The sequence below is a fragment of the Trichechus manatus genome, unplaced genomic scaffold (genome assembly GCF_000243295.1).
Source record: "Trichechus manatus latirostris isolate Lorelei unplaced genomic scaffold, TriManLat1.0 scaffold00007, whole genome shotgun sequence".
Taxonomy (NCBI): domain Eukaryota; kingdom Metazoa; phylum Chordata; class Mammalia; order Sirenia; family Trichechidae; genus Trichechus; species Trichechus manatus.
In genome coordinates, this window is record NW_004443943.1 from 19,420,397 (window position 1) to 19,438,197 (window position 17,801).

At 43.0% G+C, this 17,801-nt stretch overlaps 1 protein-coding gene across 3 annotated transcripts in view; it reads right to left on the bottom strand.

Annotated features, from left to right (window-relative positions):
• IDE (insulin degrading enzyme) overlaps positions 1–11,636 on the bottom strand; it is a 138,218-nt gene extending 126,582 nt beyond the window's left edge. For all 3 annotated transcript variants that reach the window (XM_023740039.1, XM_023740034.1, XM_004369933.2), the window contains exon 1: positions 11,498–11,636. In XM_023740039.1, coding sequence (XP_023595807.1) covers positions 11,498–11,595 — 98 coding nt within the window. In that variant the 5' untranslated portion in view covers positions 11,596–11,636. The remainder of the gene's footprint in view (positions 1–11,497) is intronic.
• Between the last annotated feature and the right edge of the window lie 6,165 nt (positions 11,637–17,801).

The window sequence follows — 17,801 nt, forward strand, 5'->3', positions numbered from 1 at the left end:
TATAAAGAAAATGTTCTACATTCTACCTTGGTGAGTAGCATCTGGGGTCTTAAAAGCCTGTGAGCAGCCATCTAAGATACTCCACTGGTCTCACCCCTTTGGGAGCAAGGGAGAATGAAGAAAACAAGATATAAGGGAAAGATAAGTCCAAAGGACTAATGGATCACAACTACGATGGCCTCCACCAGACTGAGTTCAGTACAACTAGATGGTGCCCGGCTACCACCACTGACTGCTCTGACAGGGATCACAAAAGAGGGTCCCGGGCAGAGCTGGAGAAAAATGTAGAACAAAATTCTAACCCCGAAAAAAAAGACCAGACTTACTGGCCTGACAGAGAATGGAGAAACCCCGAGAGTATGGGCCCCAGACACCCTTTTAGCTCAGTAATGAAGTCACTCCTGAGGTTCACCATTCAGCCAAAGATTAGAGAGCCCCATAAAACAAAATGAGACTAATGGGGCGCAACAGTCCAGGGACAAGGACTAGAAGGCAGGAGTGGACAGGAAAGCTGGCAATAGGAACCCAGGGTTGAGAAGGGACAGTGCTGACATGTCGTGGGGTTGTTAAATATTGTCATAAAACAATATGTGTACTAACTGTTTAATGAGAAACTATTTGTTCTGTAAAGCATCTAAAGTACAATAAAAAAAGGAAAAAAAATAAAGTTGGAAAAAAAAGTATAAAACATAAAAACTATTAAGAGCATCAGCCAATTATAAAAAGATACGTATCGTATAAGATGTCAAAGGAATATTCATCACTTCAATCCATAAAACAACGATGTAATCTCTACTGCCAGAAATTGAGTTACACTAGCATTATGACTCTTAATTGATCACAGGAAACTCTGCCTATTCTCAGAACGACAGTTCAGCTAGAGAACAAGGCAAAATTCTTTTATAGGCTCTAACAGAGATTACAGTTTTTAAAAACTTAAGGTTTCAGATTCATGGAGGTAGTGGGAACTTTAAAGATGATCTGGCCCAACACCTAGAACCACACAGCCAGCTAATGACAAAACCAAGACTAGAATCCAGTTGAACTTAGTCTTCACATAGAGCTCTTTCCCAGCACATTGTCTTATCCCTTTTCAACCCAAATTAGTTCCTGTAAACAACTTAAAACTGCAAGAAACCTTGGAGATATGCTCTAACCTCCCAATTTCTTCATAATGAGAAAAATACACACAAATATTATTTTCTGGCTACACTGATATTTGGAGCACCGAAATGGCAAACTGTGAACAAAAATTGTTCACTGGACTACGGCTACCAACTTCCAAGAGTTGCCAATGTCCTTGGACAAAACCATCCAAAAAATATTCACTGAATTCCTGTGTGCCAGGCACTGTGGTAGGTGCTAGGGATACCATTATAGAAGACCCTTGGTCCTTAAGAGCTCTTGCCCGAAATATAACTCCACACATCTTAAAATAAAGTAGCCTGCCAAGTTGGGTAAAGGATCATCATGTTAACTGAACTGGGACCCATATTCCCCACTGGAGTCTGGTAGCATTCCTAAAAAAAAACAGTCTGGCTGCTAGTGTAACAGCATGGAGAAAAACTGCAAAACAGACTACATGGGTTCTTTCCTTTAAATGAGGAAACTAAGGACCAGAGTGATAAGGGTCACTTATCTTTTCTCTTTATAAGCAACCGTCCCTTCTAAATCAAGACCTGTATTGAATAAATCTTTATTTTTTGAAGACTAAGTTCTTCATCTGTACCTTCATATCCACTTGCTCCACTCTTTCTAAGCTGTCTCTTAGGCATCATTCTCCACCAGCTTGTTCCTTTCAGCCACTTATACCAGCTCCCTCTTCTTCCCCTATGTCTTTACTCAAGCCTGCTCTTCCCTCAGTTACCATCTAATTTCTCCAAATTCAATGCCTCATTTTTTCAAAATCATTCTGTAGGGCCCCATGAAATTTGGCTTCTGTCTCCTCCCCTTTATTTAGATTACCAATGAAATGGTCTTTGGTCTTTTCCTAAGTCCTCATTCTCCTCAAAACCTCTCTGGCTAGACACTTCTGACCAATCTCCTTCTGATATCATCTTCTCCCTCTCTAACACCCAAACTCTCTGATTCTGATTTCCTCCTTATCCCTAACTGTCAGCATTCCTGAGACTTTAACTTAGGTCCTCTGCTTCTCTACACAGATATTTCCCATATACCCGTCCATGTCCATGTCTTCAGTCTCTATCTCTACAACTCTACACTCTACACTAGGCTCTCACATCTAGGAGATCAGCTGGGACTTCCTTACCAAGTTTCACTCATACTTCAAATGCTTTCTGTAAATCTCCCTTTGGGTATACAGCAATCACTTTAGACTCAATACCACCAACTCACCATCTGCTATGCATAATCAAAAACCAAACCAAACCCATTGCTGTCAAGTTGATTCTGACTCATAGCGACCCTGTAGGACAGAGCAGAAAACTGCCCCCGAAGGGTTTCCAAGGCCGTAAATCTTTATAGAAGTGCACTGCCACATCTTTCTCCCATGGAGCAGCTGGTGGGTTCAAACCGCCGACCTTTTGGTTAGCAGCTAAGTGCTTAAGCAATGTGTCACCAAGGCTCCCTTTATCTACTATGCATATCCCTTTCAAAACCATCACCCTGTTCTGACTTCTCCTCCAGAGATGTCAAACTACCTCTAGGGAAGTAGAGACTCTTGAATGAGCCTGCCTGAATTCCTAAGTGGCTAATCCACTTACTAGCTGTGTATCTAGCAAGTTACTAGAGGTTACTAGCAAGTTAACCTCTTTGAGCCTCAATCACCTTATCTATAAAAAGAAGATAACAACAGTACAGTTGTCATAGAATTATTGTGAGCATTAAATAACATATGGAAAGTTCCTAAAATAATGCCTGACACATAAAAAGCAGTCAATAAATATTACCTACTAAACTTTTTATAAGAAGCCCTGGTAGCGCAAGGATTAAGCACTCAGCTGCTAACTGAAAGGTTCCTCCACGGGGAAAAAACCTGGTGATCCGTTCTCGTAAACATTACAGCCTAGGAAACCCTATGAGGTAGTTCTACTCTGTCCAATACGGGCACTATGAGTTGGAATTGACTCGACGACATAACAACAACAACAAAATGTTTTATGGCTAACATTTCACCAGCAGCAAGAACCTCTCAGCTGAATCTACCTAGTCTCCACTGCAGGTCAGTCTTGACCTAGGCTCTGGATCCACTCATACCTTTAAGCAGAGAAAATTTTAAGAAACCCCAGTAGTAACGCAGGACTCATTAACCTTGTTCTTGTTGGTAGGTGCCATCGAGTTGGTTCCAACCCATAGCAACTCTGTACCACAGAACAAAACACTGCCCGGTCCTGCACCATCCTCATAATCGTTGCTATGTTTGAGCCCACTGTTGCAGCCACCATGTCAATCCATCTCATTGAGGATCTTCCTCTTTTTCTCTGACCCCCTACTTTACCAAGCATGATATCCTTCTCCAGAGACTGGTATCTCCTGATTAACATGTCCAAAGTGTGTGAGATGCAACTTGACCAGGGCAAAGTCTTAGAAGCTTCACAGACACATCCAAACGCCCCAAGAGATCAGGCTACCGGGCTGACGGCTGGGGACCATAGTCTCGGGGGACATCTAGCTCAACTGGCATAACGTAGTCTATAATATTCTGCATCCAACTGTGGTGAGTAGCGACTGAGGTCTTAAAAGCCTGAGAGCGGCCATCTAAGACACATCCACTGGTCCCATTCCAGCTGGAGCAAAGGAGAATGAAGAAGACCAAAGACAGAAGGGAAAGATTAGTCCAAAGGACTAATGGACCACAACTACCCACAACCTCCACCAGACTGAGCCCAGAACAACTAGATGGTGCCTGGTTACCAACACTGACTGCTCTGATGGGGATCACAATAGAGGGTTCTGAACAGAGCAGGAGAAAAATGTAGAACAAAATTCAAATTCACAAAACAAAAACAAAAATCCCAGGCCTGCTGGTCTGACAAAGACAGGCGAAACTCCAAGAGCACAGCCCCAGGCATCCTTTTAACTCAGTACTGAAGGCACTCCTGAGGCCCACCTGTGAGCCAAATATTAGACAGCTCTATAGAGCCAACAATAACACACATGAAGGATATGCTTCATAGTTCAATCATGTATACAAGACTAATGGACATGCCAGCCCAAAAGTAAAGACAAGAAGGTAGGAAGGGATAGGAAAACTGTACAAATGGAAACAAGGAAACTGAGGTGGAGAAGGGGAGAGTGTTGATACATCATGGGCTCGGCAACCAATGTCACGAAACAATTTGTGTATCAACTGTTTACCAGAAACTAATTTGCTATGTAAACTTTCACCTAAACCACACACACACACAAAAATACGTGAGATGAAGTTTCGCCATCCTCGCTTCTAAGGAGCATTCTGGCTGTACTTCTTCCAAGACAGACTTATTTGTTCTTCTGGCAGTCGACAGTATATTCAAAATTCTTCACCAACACCATAATTCAAAGGCATCAATTCTTCTTTGGTCTTTTTTATTCACTGTTTAGCTTTCGCATGTATATGAGGTTGACTGAAAATACCATGGCTTGGGTCAGGTGCACCTCAGTCCTCAAAGTGACATAAACCTAGTTCAGATCTTTTAACTCAACTGTTCCCCAGAGCTACCAATCTACAAACTGCATCACAGTTTTGGTTCCCTTCCTGGGTGCTTAAGGACTGCTCAGTCTTGTCCGCTGCCCTAAGGGGCCCCAAGTCATCCAACTCCCAGATGGTTAACAACCATCTCTGAAGTGCCTAGAAGATTGGGCCACTGTGTTTCACTGCTGCACCCCACCCACCTGTTGTCTCTTGGCAAGCCTTTGGAACACAGCCACTGCACGACAGGACTGACATGTCACCTGGCTGGACTTCCCACTGCCTGTAGCTAAATCTTCCAAGAGTCCTTCCTACTTTGGTAGGAGAAGCAGGTTTTGGGACAGAAAATCTGGAGACGGATTTTGGACATGGTAAGTTTAAGGTGTCTATTGGACATCCAAGAGAAAATATTGAATACGCAGTTCATCACCTAAATCTGAAATCTGGGGGAGAGGTTGTGGCTAGAGATACACATTTCGGAGTCCTCAGAATATAGATCAGGTCTGTCTGGCAGAAATTCTGTAGTGATGGAAACATCCTGTATCTGTACTGCCGAATATGGTAGCCACTAGCCACATGTGGCTCGAAATGTGGCCAGGGCAACTAAAAAGCTGCATTGTTCATTTTATTTCATTTTAGTTAATTTAAACTTAAACAGGCACATGTGACTAAAAAAATACCCAAACCCACAGATGTCGAGTCGATTCTCACTCACAGCAACCCTACAGGACAGAGCAGAACTGCCCCATAGGGTTTCCAAGGAGCAACTTGTGGATTTGAACTACTGACCTTTTGGTTAGCAGCCCTGAACTGTTCATTTTATTTAATTTAAATTTAAATAGTCACAAGTGGCTAGTGACTGGCTAGTGACTGCCATATTGGACAAAGCATATATAGACAATATTTAAAGCAATGTGACTGGATGACAACCCTAAATGAATGAGTATAGGTGGAGAAGAGGTCAAAGACTGGGCACTGGGGGAATGCCAACAACATCCATTATTTGTAGTAGGATAAAAATGGAAACAACCCAAATCTCCTTCAAGAATAGAAAAGAAAAATGAACAGTGGCATATTCCCGTAAGACTGTCATTCAGCAGTAAACTCATACATCTATATGGAAGAGCCACAAAAAAAATGTTAAATTAAAAAAAAAGTCAGAGAAATAATTTCTATAAAAGTCAAAAGCAGAGAAACTAAATAATAGATGGTTTAAGATTATATAATCAGATATAGTAGAGCTATAAAGAAAGTCAAAGGAATTATTATCCAAATATACGCTAATGTTACCTCTGGAGGAGAGGGAGAAGGTTACAATTGGGGAGGTGAGCACATTACCTGCTGCCAGTCGATTCCAACTCACAGTGACCCTATAGGACAGATTAGGACTGCCCCATAGGGTTCCAAGAACTGCTGACCTTTTGGTTAACAGCTGAGCTCTTAACCACTGCACCACTAGGGCTCCTTGTCCTGGTTATACACAATGCATAATCCCTCCTCTTGAGTGAGGGCTTAAAAATTACTGTAAGTGTTTTATTTCCTAAACTAGGTGGTGGGTACACAGGTGTTCAGTTTGTTATTCTCCTGTATCATATAAACTCTGACATGTATAATATCTCATAACTAAAAACAGTAAATAAATAAGAGGCAGTCCGAAGGATTAACGGACCACAGCTACCAAGGCCTCCACCGGACTGAGTCCAGTACAGCTAGATGGTGCCTAGCTACCACCACTGACTGCTCTGACCAGGATCACAACAGAGGGTTCTGAACAGAGCTGGAAAAGGATGTAGAACAAAATTCTAACTCACAAAAAAAAGACCAGATTTACTGGCCTAAAGGAGACTGGAGAAACCTCAAGAGTATGGCCCCCAGACACCCTTTTAGCTCAGTGGTGAAGTCATCTCCAAGGTTCACCGTTCAGCCTGGGAGTGGACAGCCCCATAAAACCAAATGGGACTAATGAGGTACATCAGTCCAGGGACAAGGGCCAGAAGGCAGAAGGAGACAAGGAAGCTGGTGATAGGGAACCCAAGGTTGAGTAAGGATAGTGTTGATGTGTTGTAAAGTTGTTAACCATTGTCATAGGGCAACATGTGTACTAACTGTTTAATAAGAAACTATTTTGTTCTGTAAGGCTTCCTCTAAAGTGAGAATAGAAGCACAATTGGAAGAGCATAGTCGATGTCACTGAACTGTGCATGTAGAAATTTTTCAAATGGTGTTATCTTTGGCTATGTATATTTTCACCAAAAAAAAAAAAGGGTCGAGAAGGGAGAGGGTTGACATGTCGTGGGGTTGTTAACCAATGTCATAAAACAATATGTGTACTACTGTTTCATGAGAAACTATTTGTTCTGTAAGCCTTCACCTGAAGTACAATTAAAAAAAAAAAAAAGAGGCAGTACATGGTTAAATGTCAATATATGCTGAACACTTTAAATCATTAATTCAGAAAAGGGAAAGATAACTGTATGACTTGTATAAGGTCTAAAAAGAAGGTAGGATTTAGTCATGTAAAAAAAAGGGGGGAAGGGCATTCCAGAATTGGGAATAAATAGGTCATGTACAGGAAGCAGCAAATTGATGAGTTTAACTGGAGAAGAGGAAAGTTACATTGGAAAGTTAGGCTAGGGTCAGCCCACAGAATGCTTAAATGCCAGGTTGAGAAGTTTGGACTTGATTCTGGAATACTGCAGAACCACTGGTGATGTCTAAGTAAGACAATGGCATGATGAAAGTGGTAAACTAGTAGGATTAATCAGACAGCGCTGCTCAGGATCAACTGATAGGGAGATAAACCCGTTGCCGATTCTGACTCATAGCAACCCTATGGACAGAGTAGAGCTGTCCCGTAGGGTTTCCAAGGAGTGGCTGGTGGATTCGAACTGCCGACCTTTTGGTTAGCAGTCGAGCTCATAACCACTGCACCACCAGGGCTCCAGGAGGGAGACAGGGGGCCAGAAAAATCAGTTAGAAAATTTGTATATGTGAGATATCAGTAAAGATGATCACGACCTGAATTACAATGGTAATGAGGGTCAAGATTACTCCAAGAAACTTTAGGATGAAAGACTCAAGAGGGCTTGGTGACTAACTGTGAAAAGGTAGTGAGGGAGTGAGAGAAAGATTCAAAGATTACTCCAATTTTCAAGTTAAACTGAGAAAAATGATGACAACATATGCAAAAGTAGGGAAAGTAGAGAAAACTGGTTTTGAAGGAAGATCATAACTCATTAATTTGTTCATTCATTTATTTATGCAATAAATACGTTTTGAGCAACTACTATGTGCCAGGCAGAACGTGAAATCTTAAACTCAGGGAGCAGCTTGTGACCACCGTTTTTAAAAGAAGCATGCATAGTTCCATGATAAAAATACTGAATGGCTTTTCAAAACAAACTGAAAGAAGGAACAGAACACAAAGTGGAAATGTTTAGTAAAAGCTCAGAAGTAAAAAAATGGAATGATTCACTATTTGACTGAAAGCTCCTTGAGGGCAGGATTTATGGGCTGTGTTATCATCCCCCACAGTCCTGGGCACAGGGAGTGCTCACTACAGAGTAGGCATTCAAATAATGGCTGAATGAACAGAGAAGAGTGAGGGCAAACTAAAGGTAAGCCAAGGGGGAAGGCCCTTACTGAGGCTCCACAACCCAGAGGAGCTAGAGGGTCTACCTCGCTGGAGGGAGAGTACTAGCCTTGTCACCTGGCTGAAGGGTAGGCTGATCTTCTGGGCACATGTTTTAAAAAAAAAACAACTCATTGCCATCCAGTCGATTCCAACTCACAGCGACCCTAAGGGACACAGTAGAACTGCCCCACAGGGTTTCCAAGTAGTGGCTGTAGATTCAAACTGCTGATCTTTTGGTTAGCAGCCAAGGTCTTAACCACTGTGCCACCAGGGCTCTGGTACATGTTTAGGAGATCTAAAATACCAACTGAAGAACAGAAAGAAAACCAATTCTTACGAATACATACACTGAACTTCTGCTCCACCTGCCAGTCTCTAGTGAAACTGTCACCACCCCTAACTCACAAGGCAGATAGGTAGAATGTAACTTTTTAGTGTGTGTTGACTGGGCTAATGATAATTAAAGATACTCAGGGGTATCCCGTCCTTTTAAACTATTAAATGGCATTTTTTTCTGGTTTAAAGTACTTTAAAAGCCTAAATCTTAAGAGTTCAACCTTGCATACCACTGTTTCAAACCTTTGGAATAGGGAAATACAAAGTAGGGCTGCCTGCAAAGTGAGATGACTGATGCCCTGGGGTCTCAGAGGTTGCCAGGGACTGGGCTATTACTTCCAGTTTTCCCAATAATTCAGACAATTCCACACAGGTCTAACTTATCCAGTATCAATGAACAGAGGACAATGAGGCTGCTTCTTAAATTAACTGAATGCTTTAAGACCATCTCTTTCTCAGGAAGCCAGACCAGGAAATGAATGCCTAAATACTGGCAGAGATAGGATAACAGTTAAGAGCTTGGGCTCTGGCGCCAGAGAGACATGGGTTAAATCCCATCTCTTCCAGTAAAGAGCTGTGTGGCTCTCTGTGTTAACACATTCTTCCTACTATGCACAGTAGGACTGATTACTTTCCTTAAGATTTAAATATGTAGTAGCTATAGATGTTAGTACTTTCCTTCCTAAAACTACACCCTGATCCCTTTGATTGGACTTGTATTTTCCTTAATAGCCTCAAAACCAAAAACCCAAACCCACTACCATAGAGTTGAGTCGATTCCGACTCATAGCGACCCTCTACGACAGAGTAGAACTGTCCCATAGGGTTTCCAAGGAGCTGCTGGCAGATTCGAACTGCTGACCTTTTAGTTAGCAGCCGTAGCTCTTAATTACTGCACCACCAGGGCTCCTTAACAGTTTCAGCCACCCAGTTTTAGGGTAGAGCTTTCTAGATGGTTGATCTCATTCATTATGCTTTGAATCTCCTTCTCTGAGTTTCCCTCTCTTAGAACAATCCTATCTTGAAGTTCTGGCTGGTCAATCTATGCTCTGGACTTCATCAATGAAAATGAGGAGCAGTGGGAGAAAACTACAGAAGAAATCGAATTATAACTAGAACATACAAAATATTTGGTTGTATAAAACTGTTCAAGTTGATTTTTTTTTTTTTTAACCACAAATTCTGTGAGCTGGAGACAGTATGCAGCTAAAGCCAAGGCTATTACCAATGAATTAAGGACAAAAGTGTTCTGACCCAAAAGTAGGCAGTAGGAGGTACCCTACGCTCACCACTCCCACTTCTCTAAGCTCTGAGATCTTTATGCATGTTGTAGTGGGTTTTGCAGGTTAGTGAGAAATAGAGAAGAGAAAACAAGTTCCACAGATTCTTCATTTGCATCTGTCCTTTTTAGTGCCACCACAACCATCCTGGTTCAGGCGTTTAAGACTAAATCCCAACCAGTTTCTCAGCCTCAGGTCTCTCTCTGCTCCCTTATGTCCTGCACACAGCCACTAAACTAATTTCCTAAACTACCAATTTCATCAGATCACTCCCCAGATCAAAAATTTATTTATGGCTTCCTACCTACTATTCACTGGGAAAAGTCCAAACCAAAATTCAAAGCCCAGGCTAGCATTATCCTTCTCTTATAATGCAGGACTTGTTTCCTCCTAATTCCCCCAGGGAAACTCTCTAAGGCTCCAGCAAAACTACAAAACAAACTACCTGCGCACGTAGGCTGGATAAAGCCCATCCCCACCCCACTGCCTTTCCTTCAAAGGCCAAGCCAGGCCTCCTCCTCTATCTCTGGCCCGCACTGTGCTCCTAAGGCACACACCGCCAGTACGGCCTATCTTCTGACCCTGGTGAAACACATCTTTATAAGCTGGCATCTCTATCGGCTCCAACCAACTCCAAGTTTCTTGGAAGCCAGACAACATAATACTTACAGTCTATCACAACGCCCTAAACTTAGTGGGTCCTAAACACTACCGATTAAAACCAGAAGAGGTTCAAATAATGTACATAAGTAGGGTAAGACAATACTGCCTATCTTTGCCAGTTCCCCTCTATTCACAGTAAAGAGTATTCAGCGTTCACTACAAGACTGAAATTCCTAGTATACACTGAGCAGCGGTGAAGTGGAGAGCGCACGTCGCTGGATGGCAAAAAAACCACTGCGTTCTAATCCTAGTTTTGCCACAATCTCTGCAACCGTGGGGAAATCACAAAAATCTCTCTGGGCCTCCGTTATCTCAGCTGTGAAACAAGGGAGCTGCTGTGGAGGATCCCACGGTCTCTTTGAGCTCCCAAATTCCCCCCGACAGGAAACTCAACACTCTTCTACTCAACTAAGGCTGGGGGAGACAAACTTTTACAGTTCCCACGCGGGCATTTCCATATATTACTGGAAACTCAATCCCCATATGAAAAAGCAGGGATGACAGAGAGGTGAGAAGTGGTCTCCCTGGACCCTCCGGATCCCTTTAACGCGTGGCAAGGGACAGTCCGCCTAGGGTTCCTGGCCCCCGAGAGGAAGACTCCTGAGAGTGGCGCGGCGCGGCTCTCGGGAGCGGGCCGGGGTGACTCAGTCCGCGCCCCGCGCCCCCCGCACTTGTGACACAGGCCCCGTGACCCCGGGTCACGGCCCCCATCCCCCCTCACCGACCTTAGGGGCGCCCACCTCCCCTGGCCAAGACTCCCGCTCCCGCCCGGCAAGCTGCCCTTCCGGGCCCTGCGGCGGCCTCGGCGCGGCCGACCGGGCCCCAGGCTGGCGGGACGGGCGGTGTGAGGGGCGGCGGCGGCTGCTTTAAGTGCTGAATCACCACTTTGCAACCGGAGCTCCAAACCACCGTGACCCGTGGGCCCTGAGGGCCGAGGCGCTGCGCTCCACTTACCTATAGAGGTGTTCCAAGGGCGACAGGTGGGCGCTGAGGACGGAGCGGAAGGTACTGGGCAGCGCACTGTGCAGCAACCACGCTAAGAGGTACCGCATAGCCCAGCGCAGCCGCCGGGATCACCGCGAACGCTTCCTTCTTGCGCCGGGAGCCGGCCCTGCGCACTGCGCATGCTCAGTCCGCCGCGCTGCGCCGCCTCCCGGGAGTCGCGGAGTAGCACCAGCTGCTCCGGCTTTTGCCCGGAGCCGGACGGGGCGAAGACGGCGGGCGGCCAGGTCTGATCTGAGCTGGGGGGCGGGATGGGATCCGGCCGGGGAGCTTCAGGAGTCTAGCAATCAGGCTTTCCCGGGCGGAGAGGATCCCAGCTGGATCACGTGTGAGGGCTCACCCGGGCGCACGTGTGAGTGCGGCGGTGTGTATCTGGCTGTGTGGAGGTGGCTCATGAACACTGTGAGGGCACAAGGAGTCATGTTTGCGGAGGCGCCCCCAACGTCGGGAGTCTTGGCGGTGCAGGTGTTGTATAAGGGCCGCCCACGCTGCAGCCACACAGAAAACAAATCCGCGGCACCCGGGCTCCTTCTAGAGGGCAGTGAGGACGTGGGCAGCCTAGGCACGGACGCGCTGGGGGCCTGGGGAGAAGTCAGACCCGGAGGGGTCCAGCTCCTCCGAGAGGGAGGCTGGGCCCTAGAGGAATTTTGCATCTTGGGGAAGCTAGCACCTCTTCAGAGAGGAAGGTGGAGTTGGGACAGGCCTCAGCACGGTAAGGCTTTTATGGATTCTCACATCCTGAATAGAAACTACTACTGGTAGTAGTACTAGTACTACTGCTGTCGTCGACCTACTTCAGTCATTACTTTTAAGACAAGACTTTTCTCCCTGGTGGTTTTATAGTGCTTTGCATCCACGGACAACCTAATAGTTCTTATGGATCAGACTTCCCATTACATTATTTTACGGAGGCCCGTAAGGAAGAGAGGAATTAGGGATGGTGACTCCCCAGCTTAAGTGTTTTTAGGTTTCTGGTGTGGCCGACGGAAGAGGACAGCCAAAAAACGTGCCCAGAATCATATTGTTGCTCAAATGGAAATTCGGTTGTTGTTGTTAGGTGCCGTGGAGTCATTTCCGATTTATAGCGACCTTTTATATAACAGAAAGAAAGGTTGCCAGGTCCTGCACCATCCTCACAATGGTTCTTATGTTTGAGCCCACTGTTGCAGTCACTGTGTCAGTCCATCTCGATGAGGGACTTCCTCTTTTTGTGCCGACCCTCTACTTTACCAAGCATGATGTCCTTCTCCGGGGACTGGTTCCTCCTGATAACATGCCCAAAGTAGAAGAAAGGAAGTCTCGCCATCCGTGCTTCTAAGGAGCATTCTGGCGGTACTGCCTCCAACACAGATTTGTTCTTCGGGCAGTCCACGATATAGTCAGTATTCTTCAGTAGGCACCATAGTTTACTTCAGTAGGGGGCACCTTTAAACAAACCAAACCCGTTGCCGTCGAGTCGATTCCGACTCATAGTGACCCTGTAGTTTCCAAGGAATGCCTGGTGGAATGCCGACCCTTTGGTTAGCAGCCGTAGCACTTAACCACTACGCCACCCGGTGGATGCTTTATCGAAGAGATAGGTACCCAGTGGCCTTTTTACAATGAGGGTTCACCAAAAGGCAAACATTTGGATAAAAAATGAGGTCAAAAGTACTACAAGCCTTTTGGTGATGTCTGCAAGTAGATGTTTTTAAGAACTTTTGAGGTACACTCAATTCTAGACTGGTCATGCATCTTGGAGCAGCTCCTCAGAGTTTATGCACTTTCTGAATACATTTGTACTCAATGAAATTTATAACTAGATTGATGTCAGGGGTAGATTCAGGTTTTGTAGGGCCTGAAACATACACAATTTGTGTGACCTCTTTAAGAAAGAGAATACAAATTATGAATACAAAATTAGGAATCAAACTAAAATTAGTATTTACAATATTAATATTTAATATTTACAACAACAGAATAAGTCACAACCAATTACTCGAGACTTGAAGACCTTTTCTTCTGAGATCTGTTTACACTGTTAATTAGGAATGCCTGAAAATGCTTCCAACAACCTGGCTTCCCCTCTAAGACTCTCAGCAACTCCCAGTTGTGGTCAGTGCAAATAACAGGCCCTGAAGTTTTAAAATTTCATTTGTTTCATAGTAAATCCACCTCTGGTTGGAGTGGATGTTACTAGCATAAGAGAGGATAGTATTAATACAGTCTCAGGAGGGAGGTGGTAAGAAGCTAATAATTTTGAAGGTCTACTGTGTGTCTAGCATTGTATATAGATCCATTATTAATCTTCACAACCACCTCCTGAAAAGGATGTTTCCCACTTACCAGAGATGAAGCTCAGGCTTAGAGAGGTGAAGTAACTTGCCCACAGTTGCACAAAAAGAGTAAAGCTTGAATTTGAACCCAGGACTGTCCGATCCCAAAATGCGCTCTTAGATTCATTCATTGGCTTGACAAGTATTTATTGAGTGCCTTCTAGGTGCCAGGTACTATTAAAGATGCTGGGGATATAGCAGTGGATAAAAAAGACAAAAATTTCTGTCTTATGGAGCTTAGCTTCTAACTGGGTAGGAGAAACAGACAATAATCAAGTAGATGAATGTGATGAAAAGTGCTCTGAAGAAAAATAAACAGGATAAAGGGATAGGAAGTAATGGGGTAGGAGGCTATTTTAAATGGGATGGTCAGGAAAGGCCTCTCTGAGGAGGTAACATTTGAGCAGAGCCTAGAATGATGAGAAAAAGTGGGCAATGTGAAGATCTAGGGTAACAGCAAGTGAAAAAATGAAAAGGCCTTGAGATGTGTTTGAGGAATAGCAAGAACACCACTAAGGCTAGAGTAGACTAACTCAAGAGAATGTAGTAAGATACAGTAGGCAGAGGCCAAATCCCTGACTGCATTATAGAGCTTAGAAAGGAGCTTGGGTTTTATTGGTATTTTACTCTTTTTGTTGTTGTTTTTATTGGTATACCAACAATGTACCAAGCATTGTGCTATGCAGTGAGGAATCAATGGTACCAAAAACAGAGCTCCTGCCTTTATGTATGTAAACACACACATTCAGAAATAAAAACAAACCTCTCAGCATATATGTATATTTGTTTAAAATGTAAAATGTATATATAATTGTTTTTAATAATATCTCATTTGCTCAAATAAGCCAGTGTTTTTAATTTGCTCAGGTAATTAAGTTGTAACTTGATTTATTTTTAGCTTTATTTATTTATTTTTTATTGTACTTCAAGTGAAGGTTTACAGAACAAATAGTTTCTCATGGAAAAGTAGTACACATATTGTTTTATGACATTGGTTAACAACCCCACGACATGTCAACCCTCTCCCTTCTTGACATTTTTTTTTTTTTTTGGTGAAAATATACGTAGCCAAAGATACACCATTTCAAAAATTTCTGCATGCACAGTTCAGTGACATCGACTACGCTCTACCAATTGTGCTGCTATTCTCACTTTAGATGAAGATTTACAGAGCAAAACAGTTTCTCAGTAAACAGTATACATGTTGCCCTATGACAATGGTTAACAACCTCACAACACATCAACACTATCCTTACCTAACCTTAGATTCCCTATCACCAACTTTCCTGTCCCCTTCTGCCTTCTAGCCCTTGTCCCTGGACTGCTGTGCCTCATTAGTCCCATTTGGTTTTATGGGGCTGTCCGATCCCCAGCTGAACGGTGAACCTCGGAAGTGATTTCACCACTGAGCTAAAAGGGTGTCTGGGGGCCATACTCTCGGGGTTTCTCCAGTCTCCTTTAGGCCAGTAAATCTGGTCTTTTTCTTGTGAGTTAGAATTATGCTCTACATCCTTCTCCAGCTCTGTCCAGAACCGTCTGTTATGATCCCAGTCAGAGCAGTCAGTGGTGGTAGCCAGGCACCATCTAGCTGTACTGGACTCAGTCTGGTGGAGGCCTTGGTAGCTGTGGTCCCTTAGTCCTTCGGACCGGTATTTTATTCTTAATGTGGTTTAAGAAAAAAAGACCCTGGAAGATTTTGAACAGGGAAGGGACTTGATTGGTTTTATGTCTTTGGAAGATCATTCTAGCTTCTGTGTGGAAAATATACTTTAGGGCAGTGGTCTTCAAACCTTTTTACACCTTTCCCACCTAAAATAACTTTGAAAAACTGTATTACCCTCATAGATTTTTCATTACAAGATTAGCTGCAAAACTAATTTCTGGAATGTTATAAATTTTGGCGTTGTTAAACAAAACTGTTACATCACTTTTAAATTACATAATAGTCATCAGCCCAGGGGCAAGAAGGAGAAGGCAGGAGGAGACAGAAAAACTGGTAATGTGGAACCCAAGGTTGAGAAGGGGAGAATGTTGACATGTCATGGCGTTGGCAACCAATGTCACATAACAATAGGTGTATTAACTGTTTAATGAGAAACTTGTTTCCTCTGTAAACCTTCATCTAAAGTACAATAAAAATTTTTTTAATAAATAAATTACATAATAGTAACTAGATACTGTACCTACCACCTTCCTTTAAAAAACAAAAACACATAAACAAGCTCTTCTTTGCCAGTAGAGGACTTTACATACTTATTTATTTTCTTTTTAAATTCAGTATTTCCATCCCACTATCCCTTCAAAATTTTATCCTAATGTTATACACTTGAAAGCCTTTTATAGGTACCTTCTTTCTTCTTGGAGCCCTGGTGGCACAGTGGTTAAGAGCTACTGCTGCTAGTCAAAAGGTTGGCAGTTCGAATCCACCAGCCACTCCTTGGAAACCGTATGGGGCAGTTCTACTCTGTCCTGTAGGGTCACTACGAGTCAATGGGTTTGATTTTGGGTTTTTTTGGTTTCTTCTCTATCTTGAAAATACGTAAAGTTTAAAAAACTAAGGCTCTACTTGTTAAAAATTGTTCTGAATTGAATTGTCATTACAGTTATAGTACATAACTGATCATGAAAACATAAATATATTTGTCAATTTTTAAATTATTGAACATCGAATGTAAATTTTTATTGTAAATGTGTCTTGATGAGATGAATGGGGCTTTTTTTTTTTTTCCTTAATTAGCTCATGTATCTACGGGTGAATATTAGCTATTGCTAGATGGAGGCTGTTATTGTTGGTAGGTGCTGTTGAGCCAATTCCAACTTACAATGATGCTATGAGATTGAGGCAGGGCTTAACATATTTCTGTTTATTCTTTTTATAGATGCAAGTAATAAAAAATTTAGTTTACATAAGTAGATGGGAATGGAAAGAGTACTGTGATATAGGTTGTTTTGGGCTCCTTCCACATTATATGCTAAAAAAATATTTTTACTGGTCTATATATTGACAATTGTATTAATTCTTCAATTTTGTTGGAAACAATACACTGGAATCCTTCTGACTTATAAAAGGATTTGTTCCCAGTAATTACTCATTTACTGTCTCAGTGAGCAATAATATTTTACATTTTCCCTTTGTTTAGCATGCAAAGGTTGTTACATTCTAAGGTAGTAAACTATAGTATGCCAACCTGTCTTTTGTAAAGTGGAGGAAGGGCTTTTGTAGGGCGTGGGGGAAGCAGGCTTATTCTCAGGCTGCTTTTTAAGGATGAACACACACAGATGTTGGTGATCTGAAAATTGATTCTTTTAAAACTCTCCAGACCAGGAATTTGGTTTGACCCCTGGGTAAACCAGTTAAAAGATGATTGCATTAGTCCAGCGGAGAGATGGTGTTGACTTGGATTGGGTGGTTATCAGTGGAAGTGGTTGAAGATCAGGGAAAAGGCCAAAGCTGAAGGTATACATTTTGGGTTCAATAGCCAATAGATGGTATTTAAAGCTATGAGATTGGATGAGAAAATCTAGGGAGTGAGACAGAGAAGAAACAAAGCCTGAGGATTAAGTCCTTGAACTCTCCAACATTATAGAGGTCCAGAAGAGAAGATTCAGCAAGAAGACTGAGAAACTGTGGCTAGTGAATTAAGAGGAAAACCAGAAGCCAAGAAAAGAAAGTATTTCAAGGAGGGAGTGATCTACTATGTGAAATGCTATTGAGAGGTTAGTAAAATGGGGACTGAGACTGACCACTGGTTTGGCAAGATGGAAGCCATTGGTAACCTTGACAATTACGTAGTTTCAGTGGATTGGTGGGGCTGAAAGCTTACTTGGAGTGAGTTGAGTAGAGGATGGTGAAGAAGTGGAGACAGCCCATTAAAAAGAGTCAGACACGTAATAAGCATTCAATAAATGTTAAATCTGTTCTCTCCTTGTAGAGATGAATA